Below are 24,847 nucleotides of genomic sequence, written 5' to 3'. Positions count from 1 at the left end.
TCTCCTTGGTGCCTCCATCCCACATGCCACTATCAGAGCCACCTTTGTTTTCTGTGAGCAGGCTGCCCGCTCCCGCAGTGCGGTGGACATGGCTTTTTGTCTTGTGTGCTCTGTGCACAGCAGCAGCTTCCTCCAGACAAGCTCCAACAGCTCGATCATTTGGGAGTGTCATTCTTAGATGGGACTTTGGGTCTATCTGCAGGCTATTATAATTCCTTCTACCCCTCAGGACAGCTGACATCCCATGAACACTCACTAGGCTTTAGGGATCGCCGTTAAATGAGATAGATCATAAATAAGACCAGTATGGTGGTAGTGGGTCTTGAACTCAGGGCCTCTCATTCTTCCTTGGCTTTTTCACTCAAGACTGGTACTCTCGTCACGTTAGCCACAGCTCCACTTCTGACTTTTTGCTGGTTAACTGGAGATAAGAATCTCACAGACTTTTCTTCCGGGTTGGCTTTCAATCATGATCCTTAAATCTCCTCAATAGCTGGCATTACAGACATGAACCACCATTTATTTTTTATTTTATAGTTAGGATCACCCTCGTTTGACAGTGGAACAAATGTCATTCAGCACCCTGGCTTGTCAAGTGACACCATTGGACTCCAGGGGCAGATGAGTCTGACTGAGCCCTGGCTGGTCCTAGCACCTGTGTATCCCGTATCTTTCTCCTTTCCCCAAAATGAAACTTACAGCCTGGTATCCACTAGTTTCTTGTCTCAGTGACTGCCTCTGTGAAGACCACAAGGAAGAGAGCAGATGTCTTTGAGAATACAGCACTGGGGACGACTCCAAGGCAGTGCTGACCTGGGAAGAGCCAATGGCCACACCTAGTGCTTAATGGATCTGGCTGCTGCTCTGTGCCTGCCAGCCCTGTACTGCTAGACACCATTGCCAGTCCTGGCTGCTCTCTGAGCCTTCTACCACAGTGATCTCAGCCTGCTTCACTTGGGAATTGCCCGGGGAGAGGGGGCCAGGGTCTACCCCAGAGGACAAGTTCCAGTTGCTGGTTGTTGTGAGTTGGGGTCCAAACATGAGTACTATTTTTAAGTAACTTTACTGGCTAGGTGCTGGTGGCTCATGCCTGTAATCCTGGCTGCCTAGGAGGCTGAGGTCTAAGGATCATGGTTCAAAGACAGCCCAGTCCAGGAAAAGTCTATAAGACTCTTCTTTCCTTTTCTTTACCTCTGTGTGTGTGTGTGTGTGTGTGTGTGTGTGTGTGTGTGTGTGTGTGTGTGTGTGTGTGTGTGTGTGTGTGTGTGTGTGTTTATAGGGCTTGAACTCAGGGCCTGGCACTCTCCCTAAGCTCTTTGCTCAAGGCTCAAGGCTAGTGCTCTACCACTTTGAGCTGGTTTTCTGCTGTTTAATTGGAGATAACACTCTCACGGGCTTTCCAGCCCAGGCTGGCTTTGAACCACAACTCTCAGATCTCAGCCTCCTGAGTAGCTAGGATTATAGGCATGAGGCACCAGCACTAGGTTCAGCAAGACACTTATCTCCAGTTAACCACCAGAAAACTGGAAGTAGAGCTGTGCTCAAGGCTAGAGTGCTAGTCTTGAGTAAAAGAGCTCAGGGACAGACTCAGACCCTGAGTTCAAGCCGTGACACACTGACAAAAAACAATACTATTTTTATATATTATTTATTGTAAAGATACTGTACAGAGGGGTTACAGTTACATGCGTAAAGTAATGAGTACATTTCCTGTAAAGTAATGAGTACATTTCCTTTCAAGCATTGTTACCCCCTCCTTTGTTTTTCCCTTCCCATCCCTTCCCTCCCCATCTCCCCAACTTCCCCCCTACAACAAAACTATTGAGCCTTGCATTGCTTAGACATGGACACACTTAAAAATGCATTGTTAGAAGACTCCATCTTTCTGTGAACATCATGGAATGTGATTTGCGGTGTTATACCTGGTCTGTGTGTGTGTGTGGGTGTGTCCAGCCTATTGCTTCTAAGCCATGATGCACAACACGGAGGAGGTGAAATCAGGCACAAGAGATGATGATGCAGACGAGAGACTCAGGGACCAGGAGATATGGGAGGCTGTTTCCAGAAGTGGTATCATGAATTTCTGTAAGTAGAAGTATATTCTAAAACAAGGCTGATGAAAGGTGTGGTAGACACATAAAGCAGTAGCCACTACCATTATTATTGTGTACTTTTTTGTGGTGGGTGTGTGTACACCAGCATCACTGCAACTGTGTGAGAAATGCGTTGCACAAGGACGCGATGACATCACTGACTGACAGGGAGTTTAGCTTTGCTGTGGTCTTTTGGAACCACGAGTGTGTTTTGTGCTCCCTCACGGAAGGAAGCCTGGCAAGGAGGCACATGACCTTTAAATGTACAGCTCATCGATTGTCGTGAATTAATGGAGTTGTGTATCCATCACCCTAGTGTAAGTTGAGATCATTTTCATCATCGCACACTCCATTACTGCTAAACCCCATTCCCATCCTACCCACACAACCTCTCACCCTTTTGGACTCCTGGACCCAGGGCTCTAAGGAGTATCCACAGTTGAGAGCGAGCATTTCCAACTGGGTATTTTTTCACAATGGTACCTAGTTTCAGAATGGCTCAGAGGAAACATGAGGCCCCGCACCATGGTTTTTGGTGAGCCCTGTGGAGACCTGAGGGATGGGTCACCTACAGCCTGTTTTCAAAGTCCAGGTGTGCTGACTTAGGGCAAACAGTCAAGTTGGAGCGAGGCCAGCAGCTAGCGAGGCCAGCAGCCACAACTGGGGTCAGGTGCAGCACGCTGACCCACCACTTGAGTCTCATTGCCTTGTCTTTTAGCACTTCTTCTGTTTTTGTGGATGGTAGGGATTAAACCCAGAGCTCCTAGCTGTACCACTGAATGATGCCTCCAGTTACTTATTTGTTTGTTTGTTTCTGGTCCTGAGGCTCGAACCCTGAGCCCGAGCGCTGTTCTTGAACTCCTATTGCTCCAGGCTTGTACTCTACCACACCCAGCATCACTTCGGGTCGTTTTCTCTGATTTAATTAGAAATAAGAGTCCCACAGACTTTTCTGCCCAGGCTGGCTTCAAACTGCCATCCTCAGATCTCCTGAGTAGCTGGATTATATAGGCATGAGCTATCAGCACCCAGCTTTCTTTTAAAATTGATTTTATTACCATCGACATTTGTGTGTGTGTGTGTGTGTGTGTGTGTGTGTGTGTGTCTAAGAGAGAGAGAGAGAGTTGATACTTGGGCTTGAATTCATGACCTCTCACTCTCACTTGGCTTTTTTGCTAATGGACAGAGCTCTATCACTTGAACTACACCTCCACCTCTGGCTTTTTGCTGGTTAATTGGAAATAAGAGGCTCATAGGCTTTTCTTCCAAGGCTGGCTTCAAATCATGATCCTCAGATCTCAGCCTTCAGTGTAGCTAGGAATACAGACCTGAGCCACCAGCACGCAGGATTGCATTGCAATGTTTTGACCACTTAAAGAAATTTAACAGTCTCAAAGTCCGCTGCCTCCAGGGCCAGGCAGATACCACAAATGATTGCAGTTTGCCAGTGAAGGAGGCCTCCTAGTCTCCGAGAGAAGATGAAGAAAGCGGCAGTGTGCTCGTTGGAGGGGAGTTTCCTTGGAGTCTGCCTTAGGCAGGAGCCCGGTTTTGAGACTTGTGGGCCATGTGGTCAGAGCCAGGCTAACAAATAGATTCCACTTCATGTGCCAGAGAGGAAAACAGCCAACCAAGCAAACAAAAAGCTGTGTGCACAAGCTTACACATGTAGGAAAATGATAAAACTCCATCCAACCTCTTAAAATAACTGTCCATGTTAGACATTGATTAGAATTCAGTAACTGTGAAGATTAAGACTGATACGCTCTTTGTTGCTGTCCTTAAAAGTAAAATGTAAATATTAGAACCTTATCTTGGAGAAGCTATAAGTATATGTATATGTATATCCTATCATTGGAGAAATAATTCAGAATAAAGTGCTATTAGGTTTTCCCCATGCCATTGCTAACATGCTTTCTCTTTTATTACTTTCCCCCAGGGAAATGTCTTTTTTTCTTTTACATGTTATACACTGGCACAGTTTATTTCCACCATCATCCCTTTAGAGTTCCAAAACCTCTGTTTTTAAGACTTTCTGAATTACTTTGTGGAATGTGTAGCAAATTGTTTCCTGGGTAAAGTGTCAGAAGGTCCTTATTTTTGAAATCCAATTAAGTAGATTTCAGATTCCTTCCCAGAAATCCAAGAAGACGGCTGATCTAATGAGATAAAACAGTCAGAACTGGCTCAGCAGTCTTCCAGGCTCAGTATGAAACGAAATGCGTCCACTCAAGCTCAGCACAAAGGCTCAAGTGGATATTAGCAACACTTGTAACAGGAGATACAATGTTGCACAAAATGGGATTTCCCAGGAACTGAAATTCACTCCTCAGCTGTGGGTCTGGTCTCTTTAACTTCACTAAGTACAGATTTCACTGCAGTGTTGATCTGTGTACCTATGCAGATTCTTGCATGAGTTAAAGCTTATTCTTCCAAAATGCGTTTGGATATCTACAGAGTTTAAAAAAGAGCTTACTCAAAATTCTTAGTGTCCTTTTTTTTTTTTTTTTTTTTTCATTTTAATTGACATATCAAAGTGGCTGTAGGAGAAGCAGTAGAATGGTGAGCCACAGACCAGCACTGTGGACCCGGGGTTTGGTATTAGTCTCGGCACCTCAGCCACACTTGCCATCTCTAGGCAGATTGTGCCTGATGCTAGGAATCTCCTGCTCAGAGATCTCAGATGCAAGAGCTGGAAGTCGCAGAAAGCCAGCCTCTCTCCACCTCTTAAGTGCTTGTTGGAAAAGGACAGAAATCCCCCTTCAAAGTCAGAAGCATTGGGCTTTTGAGACGTGATTACGAAGGATTGGAGTTTCTTGGGAGAGCATTTTTAACTTGTGTAGTGAGCAGGGGTCAGCACGCTCAGGCCTCTGGGCCAAATCTGTCTGCCAAATGTGTTTAGCATCTTTTTTTTTTTTTTTTGAGTCCGGTCATTGGGCCTGGGCGCTGTCCCTCAGTTCCCTCTGCAAACCTCATGTGCAACCTAGCCCATGAGCATGGCGAGCTCGGCATACCACCTCGAGTTCATGCAGTAAAACAGGTGCTGGCGTGTCTCAATCCTGGGGTGCTGTGTAGCCATGACAGACAGGGAGGCAGAGCTGTTTGTTGCTCTGATCTGTAAAGGTATGTGTCATGCATGTATGTGTCCACATGTGTGCGGCTGTGTCCTGAAGTCAGGATTTCTCAGGCCTTGGCACTGCTAATTTAGAACCTCCCTAAAGATCCTGTCCCCCAAACCCCTGAATGTGTTAGGTTACCTGGTCGAGATTGCTAAGGTTGATGGTAGAATTCAAGTGCCAGTTGGCAGGAAGGATTAGGAGTGGACCCATGAGTCATGCTGAGTCCCCCAGGGGAAGCTGTGGCTGGGGAGGAAGGCATGGAGCACGCATTGCTGGCTTTCCTCACGCAGGAGCAGGGCCAAGGAATGTGGGCGGCTTCTGAACGCTGGAAAGGGAAGGAAATGGAGTCTCCTCTCGGGTGTCCAGAAGGGACTTTGGTGTGCTGACACTTGGATTTTAGCTCAGAGAAACCTATTTGAACTTCTGACACTCCCCCACCCCCCGCCCCAGAGCTGTATAAGAATGCATTCGTATAGTTTGAGCCACTAAGTTTAGGGTCAGTTTGTGTGTGTGTGTGTGTGTGTGTGTGTGTGTGTGTGTGTGTGTGCGCGCACACGTGCGTGCGTGTGTCATGGTACCTGAACTCTGGGCCTGGGCACTGTCCTCAGCTCTTCAGCTCAAGGCTAGCACTCTACCCCGGCCCTGCCCCCTGGTTTTACAATAACAAAGGGATACAAGGTGGGTTACTCTTTGTATTAATCAAGGGGAAAGCTACAGCGGTAGATAGATAGATAGATAGATAGATAGATAGATAGATAGATAGATAGATAGATAGATAGATAGATAGATAGATAGATAGATAGATAGATAGATAGATAGACAGATAGATAGATAGATAGATTGGTAGATAGATAGATACACACTGTATATTTATAGTGTGTAGTATATATAAATATATACTGTATATATAGTATATATGTGTATAATATATATAGTGTGCAGAGAGAGAGAATTTAGTAGCAGACTGGTCTTTACTCACCAGATACAAGTAGCAACCATCAGAAACAAGTCTCTAGGCCTGGCCAGAGGTTCCCCAGACCTTCCTGCAAGATGTGTGGGGGAGGGCGGTCCTGTCTCATTGAGAATCAGGTGATTAAACTTAGGACCATGCTGGGAATGACACAAAATCAGTAATAGTAATTCAGTCTAGGATGTGGAATTGGGAGATGTAGAAGAATGATGTTGACTCCTCTTTAATGTAAAATTGAAAAATCGGTAGTACTACAGGTCATCTTTTTGTGTTTTTCTTCCAATTAAACAAGGATTCACGTGCTGGGTGCTGGTGGCTCATGCCTGTAATCCTAGCTACTCAGGAGGCTGAGATCCCAGGACTGCAGTTCGAAGCCAGCTCAGGCAGAAATGCCTCTGTGAGACTCTTATCTCTAATTAACCACTTAAAAACTGGAAGTGGTGCTGTGGCTCAAAGGGCTAGAGCATTAGCCTTGAGCACAAAGAGGCTCAGGCTTAGCACCTAGGCCCTGAGTTCAAACCCCACTACCAAGAACAACAACAAAAGATTAGCTTTAAAAGACAGTTGTTTTTTTTTTTTTTTAATTTTTTTGGGGGGTCCGGTTGTGGGGCCTGAACTCTGGGCCTGGGCACTGTTCCTCAGCTCAAGGCTAGCACTCTACCACTTGAGCCACAGCGCCACTTCTGGCTTTTTTCTTTTTGCTTATGTGGTGCTGAGGAATTGAACCCAGAGCCTCATGCATGCAAGGCAAGCGCTCTACCACTGAGCCACCTTCCCAGCCCCCAATTGAATTCTTATTACCTCTTCTGAGGCAAAGTTCATTTGTTGAACCTTTCTTAGCCACTGTGACTGCCATCTCCAGTGTCTTCAGGGCCTGCTGTGGGCACTGGGTGAAGCCAGATGTTGGGGGGTGGTGTGGGGTGGGGAGGCAGTGAAGAGTGTCAGCATCAGGTCTCACCATCTGTGGAGCCCACCCAGACAGGGGAGGTCAGGAAGACCCTTTCTCCGTGGCAGACCAAAGCCTGTGTCCATGGCGTGAACCTGGGTGTTCTGTGCTTGGCTGGTGACAATGCCAATGGCGGGTTGATTGAATATTTTCCTTCGGTGCCATGCCCTAGCCTAAGCGTTTTCCATCTTTTTGTTTGTTGGTTTGTTTGGGAATATCTGCTTCTTCCTTTCTTCCAGCAGATGAGCTGGATGAGTCCATCAGTTGAGCACAGGTAGCAGGCTAGACCCGACTACCCCTAGTCACAAGAAAGGTGACGAGATCAAGGCCCACACAGCGCGGCTGCCGCTTTGAGGCTTTGGAAATTACAAAGAGAAACGTGCCTTCTGCCCCATCATCCACCGGTCATTACCCAAAAAAAGTAAAAGAACGGTCCTGTGCAGGGTGAGCCTTGCTGGAGTGCCTGGTGGGGTGGTAGATTGGCCTGCATAGGAAAAAACAAGCCCCAGCACTCCATGGCGAGTGGCGAGTTCCTTCCTGGCCCGTATTGTTTTCCCAGTTATAGACAGGAAACACTCAAGTGTGTTTTCAGGCTCAGAACATTGGGCACAAAGAAGGCTCTGACAAAGCACAAAGCTTAGGGCTGTGCAGCAAAACGTCTGATTTACAGCAATCTGACTGAGCAAGCGTTATTCTTATTATTAGATTACATTGTTGGCTGTTTTCTACTGCCTTTGGGTGTCATGATAGTTCAGTCTGTTGTCCCCCACCCTTGATAAATTTAAAAAGCACAGCAGCAACTCAAGACAGCATACCTCATACTTATCTGGCAGGGGAAATACCATGGTCAATGGGGAAAAAAAAACCACAGCAATATTTCCTGGTAAATTCACCTGCCTGTTTGAGTGAGCACCTTTCTGGTGTTTCGAATACTGAATGATTGCTAGACATTGCTCAAGTAAAAACTCCACATCACCATCAAGATGAACTCTTTTTCAAGATAATTCAGTGGGGTATCAGTGACTCATTTCTGTAATCCTAGCTGCTTGGGGGGCTGAATCTGAGGATTCTAGTTCAGTGCCAGCCTGGGCAGGGAAGTCCCTGAGACTCTTTATCCCCACTTAACCACAAAAATCTGGAAGTGGAGTTGTGGCTCAACTGGTGGTGTACTAGCCTTGAGCAAAAAGCTTATGGAGAGTGCCCAGGCCCTGAGTTCAAACTCTAGCACCAGCACCAAAAAATTAATTAAATTAAATCAGCATATGATCAGTCTCAGGGAAGAAGGAGATCAGATCGTTTGGGCCCAAGTCAGGCCAGCAGAGGGTCTCTGTGTAAGAGAGCCCCCAGTTTCTGTGCTACATTCCAAGGCCATGCTCTGGTTCCCAGGCTGAACTCCTTTCTGGTGAGCTTGAGAAAATGTTAAATAGGCCTTCAGACTTTTCTCTCATACTGAGAGAAGAGATTCCAGAGCTCAAATGAGATCTGTCACAGACACAGGGACCTATGCAGATGTTTGATCCTGGGTAGAGACTAAAATGCAAGTTATCTTCTCAAGGGTGGTGTTTTCCTAGAGGAGAGGAGGGGAGGCTGTTGGTGAGAGGAATGGAGGTGGTGGGGGAATCTCTGGCCAGGTGTGTTCCTGCTAGCTTCAAAAAGAGCCTGCTGGTCTGACCTCTTAGTCAGCTGGTGCTTGTTTCACTTACTGCATTTGGCACTTCAGTAATGCATGCCAAGCAAGGGCTAGGATGGCATATTTTGGCCTGCTGCTGGTAGAATTTGTTCATAGGGTTAAGAGTTGGCCAACTGTAGGTGCTGAGGCCTTGACTTTGTCTCCAGGCCCTGATCCTGGGGCCTGAGGAGGTATTCCAGTCAGGGCAGAGTCCCAGTTTCCCCTGGAATTAGATTCTCCGGGCTAACTGGGCCTCTCTGTGACCCTGGCCATGGATCCTCTGTGGCAATGCCCGGCTTGACTGATATGCCACTGCCCTTCAGCACAGGCTGGAAGGCACCAAGGGGCTCCTGTCTCCTGCCCACAGCTGTGCTGCTTTACGCTTTGTGCAGTTGTGTGTGAGAGAGAGAGAGAGAGCACATGTGTGCATGTGTCATGTGTGTGTGTGCACATACATGCTGGTCCTAGGGCCTAGGTGGTGTCCCTGAGCTTTTGTGCTCGAGGCTAGGGCTCTACCACTTGAGCCACAGCTCCACTTTTTGGTAGTTAATTGGAGATAAGGACTTTCCCTCCCAGGCTGGCTTTGAATCTTGATCTTTAGATGTCAGCCTCTTGAGTAGTTGGGATTACAGGCGTGAACCACTGTCACCTGCCTGAGCTTTGTGTTTTGAGGTCACTTTAGTCTTCCCTCCCCTCTCTCCCTGTATGTCTCCCCTCCCTCCTTCTCTCTTTTGATCAGACTTTCCTCCTCTTGTATTGGTTTATAGCCAAGGTCAGGCAGTCCTGCATACTGCCATACAGCTTATAAAAAGGGCAGACTTTTCTAGTTCATTTTGGACTCTCCCTGACTCCACTAAAATTCAGACTCTTCCTTCTCTTTAAAAACTTCCTTGTTGCATCCACATCTTGGGAATTTAGTAGCTATGTTAAAAGACTTGGCTCGAATCACCACCTGAACTGGAAATCCGTGATGGCACTTAGGTGGCAGCAATTGTGGATGGTATGTAAGGCAGCAAGGCAGCTTTCTGTACTTGTCAGCTTTCCATCACCATGACAAAATCCCTAGAGCAGGCCCACTCAGAAGAAGGGAAGGCTTGCTGGCTCGGTGTCACAGGCTCCGGTCCATGATCAGTGGCAGCACAGTAGATGGGGGTGGAGCACATGGCATAAGAAGCCTTTTGCACACCAAGAAGCAAAGAGAGAGGCAGGGCCCCAGAATCCCCTCCCAGGGCACACCCCCAGAGGCCTAACTTCCTCCTCCTAAAGATTCCACTGCCTTCCCATAATGCTGCAGACTTATACATCAAGCCTTCACCTAACTGTTTGATTGATCTGTCGAATCCATCTTCTGATGGTTGGCCACCATCTTGGTTTCTGGGAAGGTTTAGGGCTGTGCAAAGGGAGAGTTATGAAATACTTTGTTTCTTTTTGAGTTAAAGACGGAAGGAATACTCAGTTGTTACTGTTGCCTGTTTTGGTCTAGACATGTATTTGCATAATGTTTCTAAGTGAAATTTAGGAAGAGATCCTTTTTTTTTTTTTTTACCCCCTGGTTGTAGTGGTGCTTGCACCCAGGGCCTGTCCCTGAGACTCTTTGTGCTCAAGGCTAGCACTCTATCACTTTGAGCCCCAGTGCAATTTCTGGTTTTTGAGTGGCTAATTGGAGCTAAGAGTCTCACGGGGACTTTTCTGCCCAGGCTGGCCTCAAACAGTGATCCTCAAATCTCAGCTTCCTGAGTAGCTAGGATTACAGTTGTAAGCCACTGTAGCCCAGCAACACAGGATCCTTTTAAGAACTGAACGTTAAGCTTTGAGAGAGGAATCCTATTCTCTAAAGGGCAGCCTCAGACCTTCTCCAAGGAGGTCCTGAGCAGGTAGGGGCCTATCTTCAGACTCGCTGAGTTAGAATAGAGTCCTCTATGCATCCTGTGAAAGGGTGATTGAAAGAAGCAAGGCACTGGGTGAATCTGTACGTGCTCAAGTGGAGAACCACTGCCTTGAAACCATGGATTCTTCTGTTGGGTTACAATTTTCTGCACACATTGTGTATGTTTATGTGTGTGCATATGTGTGTGCACATGCATGTGCATGTCTGCTGGTACTGGTGCTTGAACTCAGGGTCTGGGCCTTGTCCTTAAGCTTTTTCACTCAAAGCTGGCTCTCTACCACTTGAACCACAGCTTCACTTCTAGCTTTTTTTTTTCATTAATATTTATTTTTATTGTTATTATGAAGGTAACCTACAGAGTGGTTACAGTTATATAAATATGTTAGGTAATGAGTAGATTTGTTTTTGAACAATGTTACCCAGGGTTTTTTTGGGTGGTTAATTAGAGATGAGTTCACTTATCCCCTAGTCTGGCTTCAAACTGTGATCCTCAGATCTCAAACTCCTGAATAACTAGAATTACAGGTGTGAGCCACTGGCACCTGGCTCCGTTTTTGTTATTCTTTGGTTTTACTTAACCTGCCATCCGATGTGCATGTCAGGGAACTTTCCTCACAAGTTTCACAAGTTGCTTCTTCTGGATTTTAATTCTGAATATTTAATTTTTCCCCCCACAGAGCTGAGAAAACAGAAGTCCTCAGTGAAGATCTATTACAGGTAACAAAAGAAAGTGTCCTTAATGTGATCTGTTTAAAGACATAGAATGAAAAAAGAAATCCAAGGCCAATGATTATGTATATACTTCAGCAGGAGAGCATGTTTGTTTGTTTTTTTTCTTTTTTAAGCTGGAAGGGAATAAAACAAATGGGCTTGGTTTTGACAGGAAAGGGAAGTGGCAGAGTATGTGGTGCTAGCAAGAGGATCTGAAACCCTAGTGTCATGTTAGTTCAGATGAGGCTGTCCTGTCTCCCAGTGCCAGGTCCTGGGAGGGGTGGAGCCTGGCCAGGCTCTGGCACCGTGACCCAGTCATGGGTCCTGGGCAGGCTGAGGCTCTAATCTGCTGTCCAGCCAGTGTCCTTAGTAGGCAAAGAAAGCACTGTCAGCTGAAGACAAGGCCTTCTAGTTGCAACTCAGAGCTTAGATCTCTGTCCTTCCTAGGCTCTTGCTCCCCAGCTTGGGCTGGCAGGTCCTGGTGACAGGACACAGGTCCAACACCATCCCGAGGCCCAACCTCCTTTCTTCTCATTCCCTTCAGTACATTCTGGCTGGCACCATTCCATTCCACCTGCTGTGATTCTCTTAACCGTAGTGCTGGGAGTTTCTTCTGGACATAGAACAGTTTCTGCTCATTCCCTGATGCACGGATGAATTCTTAGGAGGGGCAAGCTTCCTTACCTGTCTGCTTGCTTTTCATTTTCTCTTTTTTTTTTTTGGCCTGGTCGTGGGACCTGAACTCTGGGCCTGGGCACTGTCCTTCAGCTCAAGGCTAGCGCTCTACCACTTGAGCCACAGCACCACTTCTGGCTTTTTTCTTTTTGCTTATGTGGTGCTGAGGCATCGAACCCAGGGCCTCATGCTTGCAAGGCAAGCGCTCTACCACTGAGCCACCTTCCCAGCTCATTGCTTTTCATTTTCTATAACCTGTAGCAGGTCTACCCACATGAGCACCTGAGCACCAAAAGTTTGCTCCTAGGTGCCTGTCTTCCCATGTAGAAGAGGAAGTGGCATAATTTAGAAAAATGCTGCTTTTACTACACCAGGACAAAGCACCTTTGTAAGTCCTCAGCCATCTGTAAATGGCCTGTGGTCAGTCATTCCTCCATATTCACAGGTGGAGAGGAGTCTTATGAAATGGCCTGGAGTTTGGCAATCGCCTGTGCATCCTCCTGCTTACTTTCAGTCCCCTGTGGATGGCTTGTAACCCGGTGAAATGTTCGTGCTAAGGCAAACAGCTGTTACACTGTATTGTTTATGGAATAGTGACAAGGAAACAGTCCACACAAGTCAGTGCAGTTGTTTTCTTCTTGAAAACTCTTAATCCACTTAGCGAAATCTATGTATGCAGAACTCAGGTTTGGGGTTCTGTTTTACTTCAGTTTTGGATGCTAGGAATTCAACCCCAGGTTTGTGCATGCTAGGAATGTACTCCACCACTGGCCTATGCCCCTCCCCCCAGCCTATATGACTTTTAAAAGCATTTCTTCCCTTCCCCCTGTCCCTTTTTCCTCCTTTCTCTCTCCCCCTTCCTTCCTTTCTTCCTTCTTTTTTATCTTTTTTTTTTTTTAAGACTAGAAGCCTTTAAAATATTAAATAGAAGTTTTTGAAAAGCTTATTGAGGGAGCATAGTTATTAAATGTTTAATATCTATTCTTAGATTTTAACGTGTTTTAAATTCATTTTCAGGATTCTGCTTAAGCATGCTAGGTTTTTTCTCTCCCCATCTCACGTGAGCAATACAGAAATTATAGAGTGTTATCTCATTTACAACCTGAGGCCTAGGCCTGCACAGGTACCTGGAGATGGCTGAATGAATGCTCATGGCCACAACCATAGGGGATGGACAGTGTCTTATCATTCATTGTCCCTTAGAGTAAATGGCTGAGAGCATTGCCAATCCCTAGAAGCTCCTGCCTTAATGGCACAGATCTTCACTTCTGCTACTTGCGCAGGTGTTTTCCCTCTTCCCTCAGAGGGCCGACTTTGGTACCCAGCTTCCTGTGTGAGCATGCTGGGCTGCTGCTGGCCAACTCTCTTACCTTAAGGACCTACTTCACCTACTGGTCCCTTAGGTTCCAGCTCTCTCCAGGATGGAATGCCCCACACCTGGGCACCACTAGGAGGGTTTAATGAGTTCACCATGGGAAGTACAGATAATGGATGAGGAATGTAATTTGGTGTTAGTCTTAGGATCATTGCAAGCCACAGAGATATATGTTGTTTTCTCAGGTAAAAAGAACCTATGATTTGTTCTTCCTTTTCCCATTTCTTTCTTAGGTCTCTTAGAGCCTTTCAAGGGCTGAATTTTGCTTTTGTTGGGTGGAGTTGCCCCAGGAGGCTGTAGATCCCAGGAGAACAAGAACCTCAAGCTGTTACTGTTTTTCTAATACACAACCCAGGGACCCAACAAATACTTGTTCTGTTTGCTCACACGTAATATGTGAGCAGCTTCTGATCCCAGGAGAGACAGTGCTGTGGGCTATGAAAGAGGCAGACCCATTATACCAAGTTTATCAAGATTATCAAAACTATATAATGATAAAAAATGATATCAAAATTTAGTCACGGGACTTTGTTTTGTTTGTTTTGCTCTCATGGCAGATGTTTTAGAATATTATCACTGCTCGATCCGGGAGGTAATGGGAGTATGCTCCTAGTCTACCTGCCACATCTGGGGTCTGGTGGCCCGAGTTTGGGTCTGCGGATGAGCAGCCCAAGTTGGGGGGTTCTTTCAGGAAAGAGGTGCAAAGCAACAACTCGTGCGCTAAAACCTCTGAGGACAACAACATATATTTTGCTTCAAAAATGTTGGCTTTTCTTGAAAATAGAAAGCGTCCCCAAGGGCCTGCTCTCACTCTCCATGAGTCATCAGAATACACATTTTTGGCATTCCTTCCCGTAACAGGCAACTCTGTTTGCCATAAACAGCCATATCCCAGGAAAAGCTACTCAGGACGCTTGCGTCCCCGAGCCAGCGTTTCCTCCTGCTTTGGACATCTTACAAACAAAAACAAAAACACTCCCTAAGCCTAATAAGGAATACTTTTAGAACATAGGTGGTAAGTTGCAGTTGTAGACACTTGATTTTGACCATTGCCCTTGCGTGTTGTGTGCATAGGCTCCCCAGCTGCGAGCTAGAGAGGCATTCTGGTCTCCCTTTGGCTTCTCCCACTCAGCAGTGGGTCTGGGCCTGGACGGGTCAGTACAGTTCTGCTTGGCTGGATCCAGGGCCTTGCTGGTGCCATGGTGGGCCAGCTGACCACCACCTGACAGGAAGGCTTAGCGAGGGCGGTCCCCTTCCCCTGCATGGATTTCACTTTGAAGGGGTCTAATGCCGTCAGCGCTGGGGAGATAGTGGTTCTCAGCCAGGGCTGATTTTGCCAACCTGGAGAAGTTGGACAATGCCTGGAGACATTTTTGGTTGTCACACAACCAGCAATGGGGAGCCACTGGTGTCTTATGGATAGAGGCACTGCTGGATAGTGTGCAGTGCACCGAGCAGCCCAGAGTTGCCTAAGCTGGGATCCACGTCCATCCACACCCAGAAGCCAAAGCGTGAGACTGCAGAGTGCGTCTCCTCACCCCCATGACAGCATCACACACTGAAGAGGCTGAATGCAGACGGTTCTCTGTCTCTGCCTTGTCAGATCGAGCGGCGCCTGGACACAGTGCGGTCAATGTGCCACCATTCCCACAAGCGCCTGATAGCATGCTTCCAAGGTCAGCATGGCACCGACACGGAGAGGAGACATGTGAGTATCAGACGCTCCCGTCTTCCTGTGGCTTTGACCCGCTTGGTGGATGGGGTTTTCCAGAGCAGCATCAGCAGGTTCGCCTTCAGATTGGTTCTTCCGTCACCGTTCTTGCCTGTGGCACCTCCTGACCACACCACTTTATTGTCTAGGCCGTCCCAGGTCTGACTGCTCTGCTCCCCGAATCTTCTCCATGAGCCTTTACGGCTTTGATAAATCACTGGTCACTGACAGGACAATGGGCATGTCAGTGAGGAATCTTTTGGCACAAACCTGAAGACTATTGCAGATTGATGATGGAAAGCACTTACTGGCTGAAAAGTTCAGACATTGGGGTGGGCTTGGTCAGACTGGGTGTGGCATTTTAGTGATAAAACCACAGACCAGCCTCATTCCATCTCTCCCATTGCCTTCTTTGGTGTCTGCTTCTTTTGGACACTAGTTTCCTAGTGGTCGTGAGCTGGGCCCCATGAAAGTCTGCTTCCTATGTCTCCCTCCACCTGGAGAGAACAGGTCTACCAATAGCTTTCTTAATGGAACTGTTGTAAGGCTAACCCAATAAATCCAGTCAGCAAGATACAGAGAAGACACCACTTAAGAGGCCAAATTATGAGTCTTTATTGGAGAGCCGGTGGACTGCTGGTAGACTCACGTCTTGATGACCAGCAGCTCATGGCAGCTAGTACAAAGCTTATGTAGACCCAAACCACATAAGTTGTGTGGAATCAAACCTAACAAAAGCAAAGCACACCGGATGAGGACACTTAAACCTAATAGAAAAGCAAAATAGCTTGGGAAACAATCAGGAGACATCAAGGGCCACTTATCTAGGAGAAGCATTACCCAGTCTCTTTATTTCAGAATGAGACAGCTTCTCTTTTTTTGGCAGCTGTAGCGCATGAACTCAGGGCCTGAGTGCTGTCTCTGAGCACTTTTGCTCAAGGCTCATGCTCTACCACTTTGAGCCACAGTTCCACTTCTGGTTTTCCGGTGGTTAATTGGAGATAAGAGTCTCACGGGGACTTTCCTGCACAGGCTGGCTTTGAACTGCAATCCTTAGATCCTAGCCTCTAGAGTAGCTGGAATTACAGGCATGAGCCACGGTTGCCCAGCTGAGGGAGCTTCTTTTTCCAAGCCCTTGGCAGGGATTGAGGTTTAGTTCAATGGAAGAGTACTTGCCTGGCAAGTGCAAAGCCCTGAGTTCAGTCCTTAGCTCTGAGAGAGAGAGAGAGAAAAAGCTATAAAAGCCCTTGGCAATGACATTTCTGATCTGTATCAAATCATATTTCCCATTCCACTCCAGTTCCAGGGCTGAGGGGTGAGGCTGGGTGAATTGGTGGGACATGCTGGTGGGCCCAGCCCTGGAGTCTCTGGTCTGCCCTGCCGCTCCTAGGCTAGAAGGGATCCCAAAGGAAAACCAGGATACTATAGGAGAGGAGAAGGTTGGATTCTGGGAGGACCAGGATCATCCATTTTGTACTACAGCATGCTTTGGTAAAGGCCCCAGGGGCCATCAGCAGAACACAGCTGCTTTGCACCATCAGGCAGTTGGGTTCTTGTTTTTCTAAGCTCCTTATGAGCGTATGAGCATGTGCTCACATCCTCATGTGCCACATTAGAGTGGCAGTTTCAGTGGCACACTGGGAAGCGAGGGCTTGCTGTGTTTAGTTGGTCACTGGGTGGCTCAGGGGGGAAAGAACTCATCTTCAGATGTCTGCGCCAGGCTTCTTAAGCACTTTGACCACAGGGTTCTCCCTGCACAGCAGTCGTGCAAGTCCAGAGTGCACGTTTGCATACACCCAGGGTCACAGGAATACTTGCTTCTGGGCTGCCTTTCAGGACCAGACCCTGAGCACTGATCCCATCTCTGCTGTTCCTCATTCCCTGGCCCTGACTGCTCAGTCTGCTTGCCCTCGGTATAATTGTCTCTTAAGAATGTGCTTTCCTCATTCTCCCAAGTCACGTTCTCCGAGCCATCCCCTCTGATCTCGCAGCTCCTAGCCGAGGCCTTGACACCAAACAAAACGTGCCCACCCTTGCAGTCTCTTTTAGCATGCCCAGCCAACTCTTGCCTCTGTGTTGGCACTCTTACATTCTGTTTGCACTGCTGTGCAAACAAGGAACTGGGGTGGGGGGTGTCTGTTTATTATCTTCCAACCTCCCATAGCTGCCTGGTGCAATTAATTCTCTCTGTGAATATCTTTGCAATTCCTCACCTCCGCTCCCTGTCTTCCACCTTCACCTTAATGCACACCTGACCTTGGACTGTGGCCTCCTCCTCCTGCCTGCCCCTCACCTCCGATTGTCTTCCACCTGATCACCAGAGACAGCTGCCTGAAATACCGACCCGTCCGGTCATCCTCCTTCCAGAGGAAACAAGAACAAATCCTAGTTTAGGGATTCTTAGCAGGGGCCTGGAGTCACACCCCTGAGGACAATTGGAAATGTATAGGGACAGATGGGGTCGTTACAGCATTGGGAGCACTGTGGGCATTTGGAGCGTGGGAACCAAGGTGTTACATGTTCTGTAGTGCCTGGTGAAATAGTTCCACAGAGGAAGTGCCCCATAATGCGGGGGGGGGGGCACCTCTTTTGAGGGACACTGGCTGTTTCCCATTGCCTAGGATAAAGTCCACTCTCTTTAGCAGGACTTAAGCCCCCTGTAATCAGGTCCAACTTTATCTTATCAGTCTCCTTATCCCCTGGCTTCCTCCCTTCCCCTCTATAGTCAGCTTCCAGATTGTCACTGTCCTTCACCAGAAGGGCCCATGTTCCTGTTGTCTGCTTTGAAATTCTGCCCAGCTGTCACCTGTGTTCACTAAAAGCAAGCAGATGTTCATCAAGCACCTTCAGAGGTCTAGAATGAGTGGAATGAAGTGATACATACAGAACAGATCATTACAAAACCACACACTGCAGAAAATATACTCAAGGTGGTGTGGGAGGTCCAAGAGTGGGCCCCACAGGCAGGAAGTAGTCAGGGGCAGCTTCCTGGAGGAGGAGCGCCTGAGCTGTAGGAAGACGATTGGTGTGGGTGATAGAAGTTGTGCAAGCAGCAGGAGCAAAGATGCTTGGCCCTCACTTGTGAGAGCTCATGCCTTAGCTTCCTTTTCCAGTCTCCACAGAAAGTGCCTGACAGGCATCGAGGGGAAAAGAGTCAGCATGCAGCGGCGGGAACAGCTGGGCTCTCCTAGGGCTCAGTAATGTGGAGAAAGCCCCAGGGGTGTGCAGGGCTCCAGAACACAGCCTTCCAGTCACTCCCCTGCACTGGAAGAGGCAGGCAGGGGGGAGAGGTGAGGTGGAACAGAGCCTCCACCGCAGGCATGTGAGATGCGGAATTACCGTCCTCCGCAGTGCACGTGCTTGTTACAAAGCAAGGCTCGTGAAAAGCTGCTCACCCCTGGGAAACCAGATCCTCCGGGGACTTGAGTATTGGCAAACAGCATCTTCACTAATGAGCCCCTGTGCCCTGCAGAGTTTCCTAGTCACGAGCACTAGAAACGAGACTTGGCACAGAAAACACAAGGCTAATTTCAGTGGCCATCTTGAATGGTATGTATCAAAAGAGACTGAAATTTGTTTTGTTTTGTTGTTTTTGGTCAGTCATGGGGTCTGAGCACTGTCCCTGACAGTGGCTAGTGCTCTGCTGCTTTGAGCCACAGCTCTACTTTCAGTTGTCCAGGCTGGCTTTGAACCACAATCCTCAGATCCCAGCCTACTGAGTAGTAGGGATTACAAGTGTGAGTCACTAGCACCCAGCTTAGACTGATTTTTTTTTCAGTATTCATTCAGTTCTGGACTTGCACCTCCTAACATTTAGCTCTTGGAAAGACAGCACAGCTGAAGGATCTGGGTGGCCTGTGGTGGTCTCATGGGGCTGAAAGAACCACGATTTATAAATGGATAACTTAGAGGGAGGGGAAATGGGTGAATATATCTAATGTCACTTTATTTTTAAATTTCAATTTACTGCTTGGAATAGGTTTTACAGTGACATAGTCAAAGTTGAGAATACATAAAAGAGCAAGTCTGTACAAGGTCTGTGCACAGAACAGAGCACAGACTGAGTATCCTTAATTCAAAATTCTGAAGTCCAAAGCACAGTGGTGGTAGCTCACACCTGTAATCAATCCTAGCTCGTCAAGAGGCTGAAATCTGAGGATGGCAGTTCAAGGCCAGCCCAGGCAGAAAAGCCCCCAGGAGACTCTTATCTCCAATGAACCACTCAAAAACTGGAAGTGGTGCTGTGGCTCAAGTGGTAGAGTGCTAGCCTTGAATACAAAGAGCCTTACGGACAGCACCCAGGCCCTGAATTCAAGCCCCACAACAACAAAACAACAACAACAACAAAAACCCTCTGAAGTCCAGATGCTGTGTAATCTGAACTTTCCTCTCTTCATCCTTTCTTTGGGTAGGTGGGGAGGACTCGTTGTACTAGGGACTGAGCTCAAGGTCTTGGAACTTGATAGGCAACAAGGTACTCTTCATTTGAGTCACGCCTCTAGCACTTTTGATATTGTTTTTCAAATAGAGTTGAGCTTTTGCCCAGGCTGGCCTCAGACCTCAGTCCTCCTATGTGAATCTCCTGAATGGCTGTGATTACAGGGATGTCTTAACAGACCCAGTCACTAAATCTGAACCTTTCTCTGTACTGACAGGATACATCTCAAAAACCTTTCAGATTTTGGACTAATTCAGATTTTTTTTTAGATTAAGAAGGCTCAACTAGTAAACTTGATGCAAATATTCCTATTAAAGAAAATAGGGCTGGGAAGGTGGCTCCGTGGTAGAGTGCTTGCCTTGCATGCTCAAGGCCCTGGGTTCGATCCCTCAGCACCACATAAGAAAAAAGGAAAAAAGCCGGAAGTGGCACTGTGGCTCAAGTGGTAGAGCGCTAGCCTTGAGCTGTAGAGCTGAGGGACAGCGCCCAGGCCCAGAGTTCAGGCCCCAGGACCGGACCCCCCCCCAAAAAAAAAAATAATAATAATAATAAACCCTCCAAAATCTGAAGCACTTCTGGTCCCAGGCATGTCACACGAGTAGTTCTCAACCTGGGTGCACTGATTAATAATGGTCACAGTAGCAGCCCAATCCTCATAGCAATTCACAGGTATACAACTGTGGTGCAGACACCTAACATCAAAGGTCTACTTTAGTCAACAGCCCCAAACTGCATCACAACAATGAAGTCACTCAGCGCATCCCTGGAAGGCTGGTGATGGGGAACCATAGTCTTTTCTGCCCGGTGCAGTTTATCCAGAGGGAGAGAGCAGCTGTGGTGAGGATCTAGGTCAAGGTCAGGTAATAACAGAATCCCACCCTGTGTTCTGCCCTCCAGAAAAAGCTCCCTCTCACAGCCCTGGCTCAGAACATGCAGGAGGCATCTGCCCAGTTAGAGGAGTCCCTGCTGGGGTAAGTAAGGTCCTGCTTCCCCAGAGGAGAGCCGAGGCCTCAAGTCTGGGAAGAGGTGGGGGGATGGTGTGGCATGGGCAGCATCGGTGTGACCGGGTACCAGACAGCGGCTGAGACACTGGGGAGAAAGCGAGACTCAGTCTCTGGATCCCAGTAGAATCTAGGCTAAAAGGAGCTGCTGACAATAGTATTTTGATAGGGTCAATGTGTATTCCCCTGAGCTTGGACATGGAGAAGTTCCATCCACACCTTTCCTGTGTCTGGTGTTGGCTCACATACATTCGTGACTCTGGCTTGTCCCTCTCAGTCCTAATTAGGAGTCACTTCCTTTCAAGATAGCCACCAATGGGCTGGGAATGTGGGTTAGTGGTAGAGTGCTTGCTCAGCATGCATGAAGTCCTGGGTTCGATTCCTCAGTACCACATAAACAGAAAAGGCTGGAAGTGGTGCTGTGGCTCAGATGGTAGAGTGCTAGCCTTGAGCAAAAGAAGCTCAGGGACAGTGCCCAGGCCCTGAGTTCAAGCCCTAGAACTGGTCAGGGAAAAAAAAAAAAGAAGATAGCCATCAAAATTCAGCAGTACTTGTTTCAATGGCTCATGCCTCTAATCCTAGCTAGTTTGGAGGATCTGAGGATCACAGTTTGAAGCCAGCTGGGCAGGACAATCCATGAGACTCTTATCTCCAATTAACCATCAAAATGCTAGACGAGGAGCTGTGGCTCAAGTGGTAGAACACTAGCCTTGAACACAATAGTTCAGGGACAGTGCCCATACCCTGAGTTCAAACCCCAGCACCTGCACCCCAAAAACAAGTGTGTGTGTGTATGTGTGTGTGTGTGTGTGTGTGTGTGTGTGTGTGTGTGTGTGTTTTCCTAGCCAGGCACTGGTGGCTCACACCTGTGACCCTAGCTACTTGGGAAGCTGAGGTTAGGGCCACCCTGGCTACATGTGAGACACCCTTGTCCCCCTTTAACCAAATACCTGGGCACAGTGGTGTATTTGTCATCCTAGTTGTGTGAAGAGGCTGAGCTTGAGAAGCTCGCAGCTCTAAGCCAGCCTGGCCGGGTAGAAAAAAGTCTGAGAGATTCCATCTTAGCTAGAAGAAGCTAGGCCTGTCATCCCAGCTGTATCAGGAAGCAAAAAAAAAAAGAGGATTGTGGTCCAGGCAGAAAGCCAGACCCTAGCTCAATGAGCACCAGTGTATTGGGGGTGGGGGGGTGGAGGCACAGCTCAAATGATAGAACTCTTACCCAGCAAGCATAAATACCACCAAAGAGCGTTACCTGGGGGTGGGAAGGAGAGTGTATTTTTCTAAATTATTTGAAATTACTTGGATTTTTGTGGTTTGTTTCTTTTGGCAGTTCAAGGGATTGAACTCTGGGCTTCAAGCTTACTGAGCAAGTGCTCTATGACTTAAGCCATGCCCCCAGTTTTAGTTTCATTTCCAGTTTTAGTTTCCAGATGATGTCTGACAGTTTTGCCTGGAAGGTGATCTTCCCACCTCCACCTCCCGAGTTAGGTGGGATTACAGGCATGGGCATGTCCTTTGGTAACAGCTTGTTTTTCAGATAGCATCTTATTAGCTTTTACTTAGGCTGGCCTGGGACCAGAATCCTCTTATCTTCTTGAGTAGCTGGGATTACAAACATGTAACACCAAACCTGACCACTGTTGTTGTTGTAACTTAAATGTATTTGTGTGTGTGTGTGTGAACATGCGCATGTGCATATGTGTACATTCTGATCTTGGGGCTTGAACTTAGGGTGTGGATGATGTCCCTGAGCTTTTTTGCTCAAGGCTAGCGCTCTATCACTTGAGTCACAGCTCTACTTCCGGATTTGGGGTCTGTAACTAGAAATAGTCTCACAGACTTTCCTGCCCAGCTTTGAACTAGGAACCTTAGATCTCAGCCTCTTGAGTGGCAGTTGTAAGCCTTTAGCACCTGAGTTGACTTAAAATTTTATGTGTGGTTTACTTTTTTAATTGACACAGAGTAAAGAGTTGTATGCATTGATAGGGTCATGTGACAATTACCGTCCTCCCGGAGCAGCTGACCAGTCTAGCCCCTCAAATACATACCCATCATTGCGATGTCGGGATCTTCCAAACTCTTCTTCCGTGCTGGCTATGTTGAAATTCCCAACTAATTGTTGTCCAGCACAGGTGTCCTGGGCTATACAGCATCCGGAGTCCTCCCTCCCATCCTCCTGTGCTGTCCCTCTGCTCCCCAGTCCCCCACAGCAGGCGGGGTGCATTGATGAAGTAATACAGAAGTCTGAGGAGATAGCAGTTCTCAGGGTGGGAGGCTCCTGCCCCAAGTCCTGTTGCTCTCTGCCCCTGTGAGAGGGGCCCTGCTTCCCAGTGGGCATGACCTTCAGCCTTCTCTGCCCATTCCCCCCACAATCCTTCCTTTGTTCCGTAAACAGAATGGTCTCCTCCCACTCGTGACCCACGCTGGCTGCTCTGGCCCTGTCCAGAGCAGGGGGCTTGTGGCCGCAGCCAGCATCCCTGTACCCTCCAGCCTGGATATGTGTCTGTAACTGCTTCTCCAGCTGCCTCAGTGAGCCTGACCAGAGTGGGGCTGTGTGCTAGCCCCATGCAGAGTACTCTGCAAGTATAGCTCACTATTGCAAACAGTGGAGGAGGTAGGTAACACGGATGCTCCCATGTTAGAGAGGAGGACATTGGCAAACAGAGGGGATAAGGCAGTTGCCTGAGACCACACAGCAAAGCCTGTACTCAAAACTCAGATCCACGATGCCACTACGGCTGCCTCACCCCATGCCACTTTCTAGAGGGACAGGGTGACAAGGAGACAAGAGAGAGAAAGCAACTGTGACAGTACAGGTTTGCGTGCATGCACGCGCGCGTGTGCACACACACATGTGTGAGGTCAGCAGCGTGTTCACAGATGTGATGTTTGCCAGCCTCCGGTGTTAGCCAGCCCCTCATCCGCACACATGCACATTAGGCCACCAGGGTCCTGGGGAAAGCTTAATTGTCTTCTGACTTGAGTCCCTAATTCTTGAGTAGGTTGTGAACACTATACCCCTCATCTCACACACACACGTGCTGGAAATAGTACTTTCCCTCCTTCCCTCCTTGGCCCACCCATCCTCTCCCCCTTCCTGTCCTCCCTGTACTGAATGCCCCTCCCTTCCTTGGATTGAACCCCAGCCTTCACTCATGCCAGGCAAGTGCTCACTGAGCCACATCCCCAGCCCAGTCTGCTTCCTTCTAAAACACAACTCACTTCCTGTTTGTTTATTTGTTTGAGAGAGGGTTTTGCTATGTGTGGAGCTCAGACTGGTCTCGAAGAGGTGATCTTTGTGGCCTGGCCTCCCCAGTTTTGGAAATATGAATGCAGCCATCTCATGCACTGGACTTTAGTGTTAAGTGCTACCCTACACATGTGTGTGTGTGTGTGTGTGTGTGTGTGTGTGTGTGTGTGTCTGTGTGAGGGGGGGGGAGTGTCCATGTACACACATGTACATTGGGTTTGAGCTCAGGATCTAGATGCTTAGCTTTTTTGCTCATGGATGGTGTTCTACCACTTAAGCCACACCTCTGCTTCTGGAGTTTGATGGACATTCCTACTTGGGCTGGCTTCAAACTTTGATCCTCAGATTCCAGTCTTCTGAGTAGCTAGGATGACAGGCATGAGGCACTGGTGCCTAGCTTGTGTTATATGTGTTTTTGGTTTTGTTTTTAGCTGATTCTGGGACTTGAACTTGGGGTTGGGCACTATCCCTGAGCTTTTGTGCTCAAGGTTAGCACTCTACAACTTGAGCCACAGCTCCACTTCTAGCTTTTTAACTGTTTAATTAGAGAGAAGAGTCTCACAGATTCTTCCTGCCTAGGCTGGCTTGCAACTGTGATCCTCAGATCTCCTGAGTAGCTAGAGTTACAGGTGTGAGCCACCAGCACCTGGCTCGTGTGTGGTTTGTAAAGGCTTTGCTGGGCAGTGCTCTGCCATGCGCAATCCGAACTGCAATGATCATTGCCTGATGTAATAGCACATGCTTGTTGTCGGTTATCTCGTTTTTGAAGGAAGATGCTGGAGACGTGTGGAGATGCGGAGAATCAGCTGGCCCTTGAGCTCTCCCAGCATGAAGTTTTTGTTGAAAAAGAGATCGTAGATCCTCTGTACGGCATTGCAGAGGTAGGTGTCTGCGCTGTGTACACAGACGAATCGACTGGCTTAGGCTGGATGGAGAATGCTTCACTTGTGCCTACGGTGATTTGAAAACATGCTTCTCAGAAATAAAAAGGAGTAAATTGAAAA

At 47.8% G+C, this 24,847-nt stretch overlaps 1 protein-coding gene across 1 annotated transcript in view; it reads left to right on the top strand.

The window, feature by feature from the left end:
* Nucleotides 1-24,847, top strand: part of Arhgap17 (Rho GTPase activating protein 17) — an 86,950-nt gene that overhangs the window by 25,504 nt on the left and 36,599 nt on the right. The window contains 4 exon segments of the mRNA XM_042689769.1: nt 11,360-11,399; nt 15,047-15,151; nt 20,490-20,563; nt 24,613-24,724. Coding sequence (XP_042545703.1) covers nt 11,360-11,399; nt 15,047-15,151; nt 20,490-20,563; nt 24,613-24,724 — 331 coding nt within the window.

This window comes from Dipodomys spectabilis, unplaced genomic scaffold (assembly GCF_019054845.1).
Source record: "Dipodomys spectabilis isolate Male_0828 unplaced genomic scaffold, ASM1905484v1 ptg000127l, whole genome shotgun sequence".
In the NCBI taxonomy this organism is placed as follows: domain Eukaryota; kingdom Metazoa; phylum Chordata; class Mammalia; order Rodentia; family Heteromyidae; genus Dipodomys; species Dipodomys spectabilis.
Note: the sequence above shows the minus strand (reverse complement) of the source record. Positions and strands in the feature narration are given on the sequence as shown.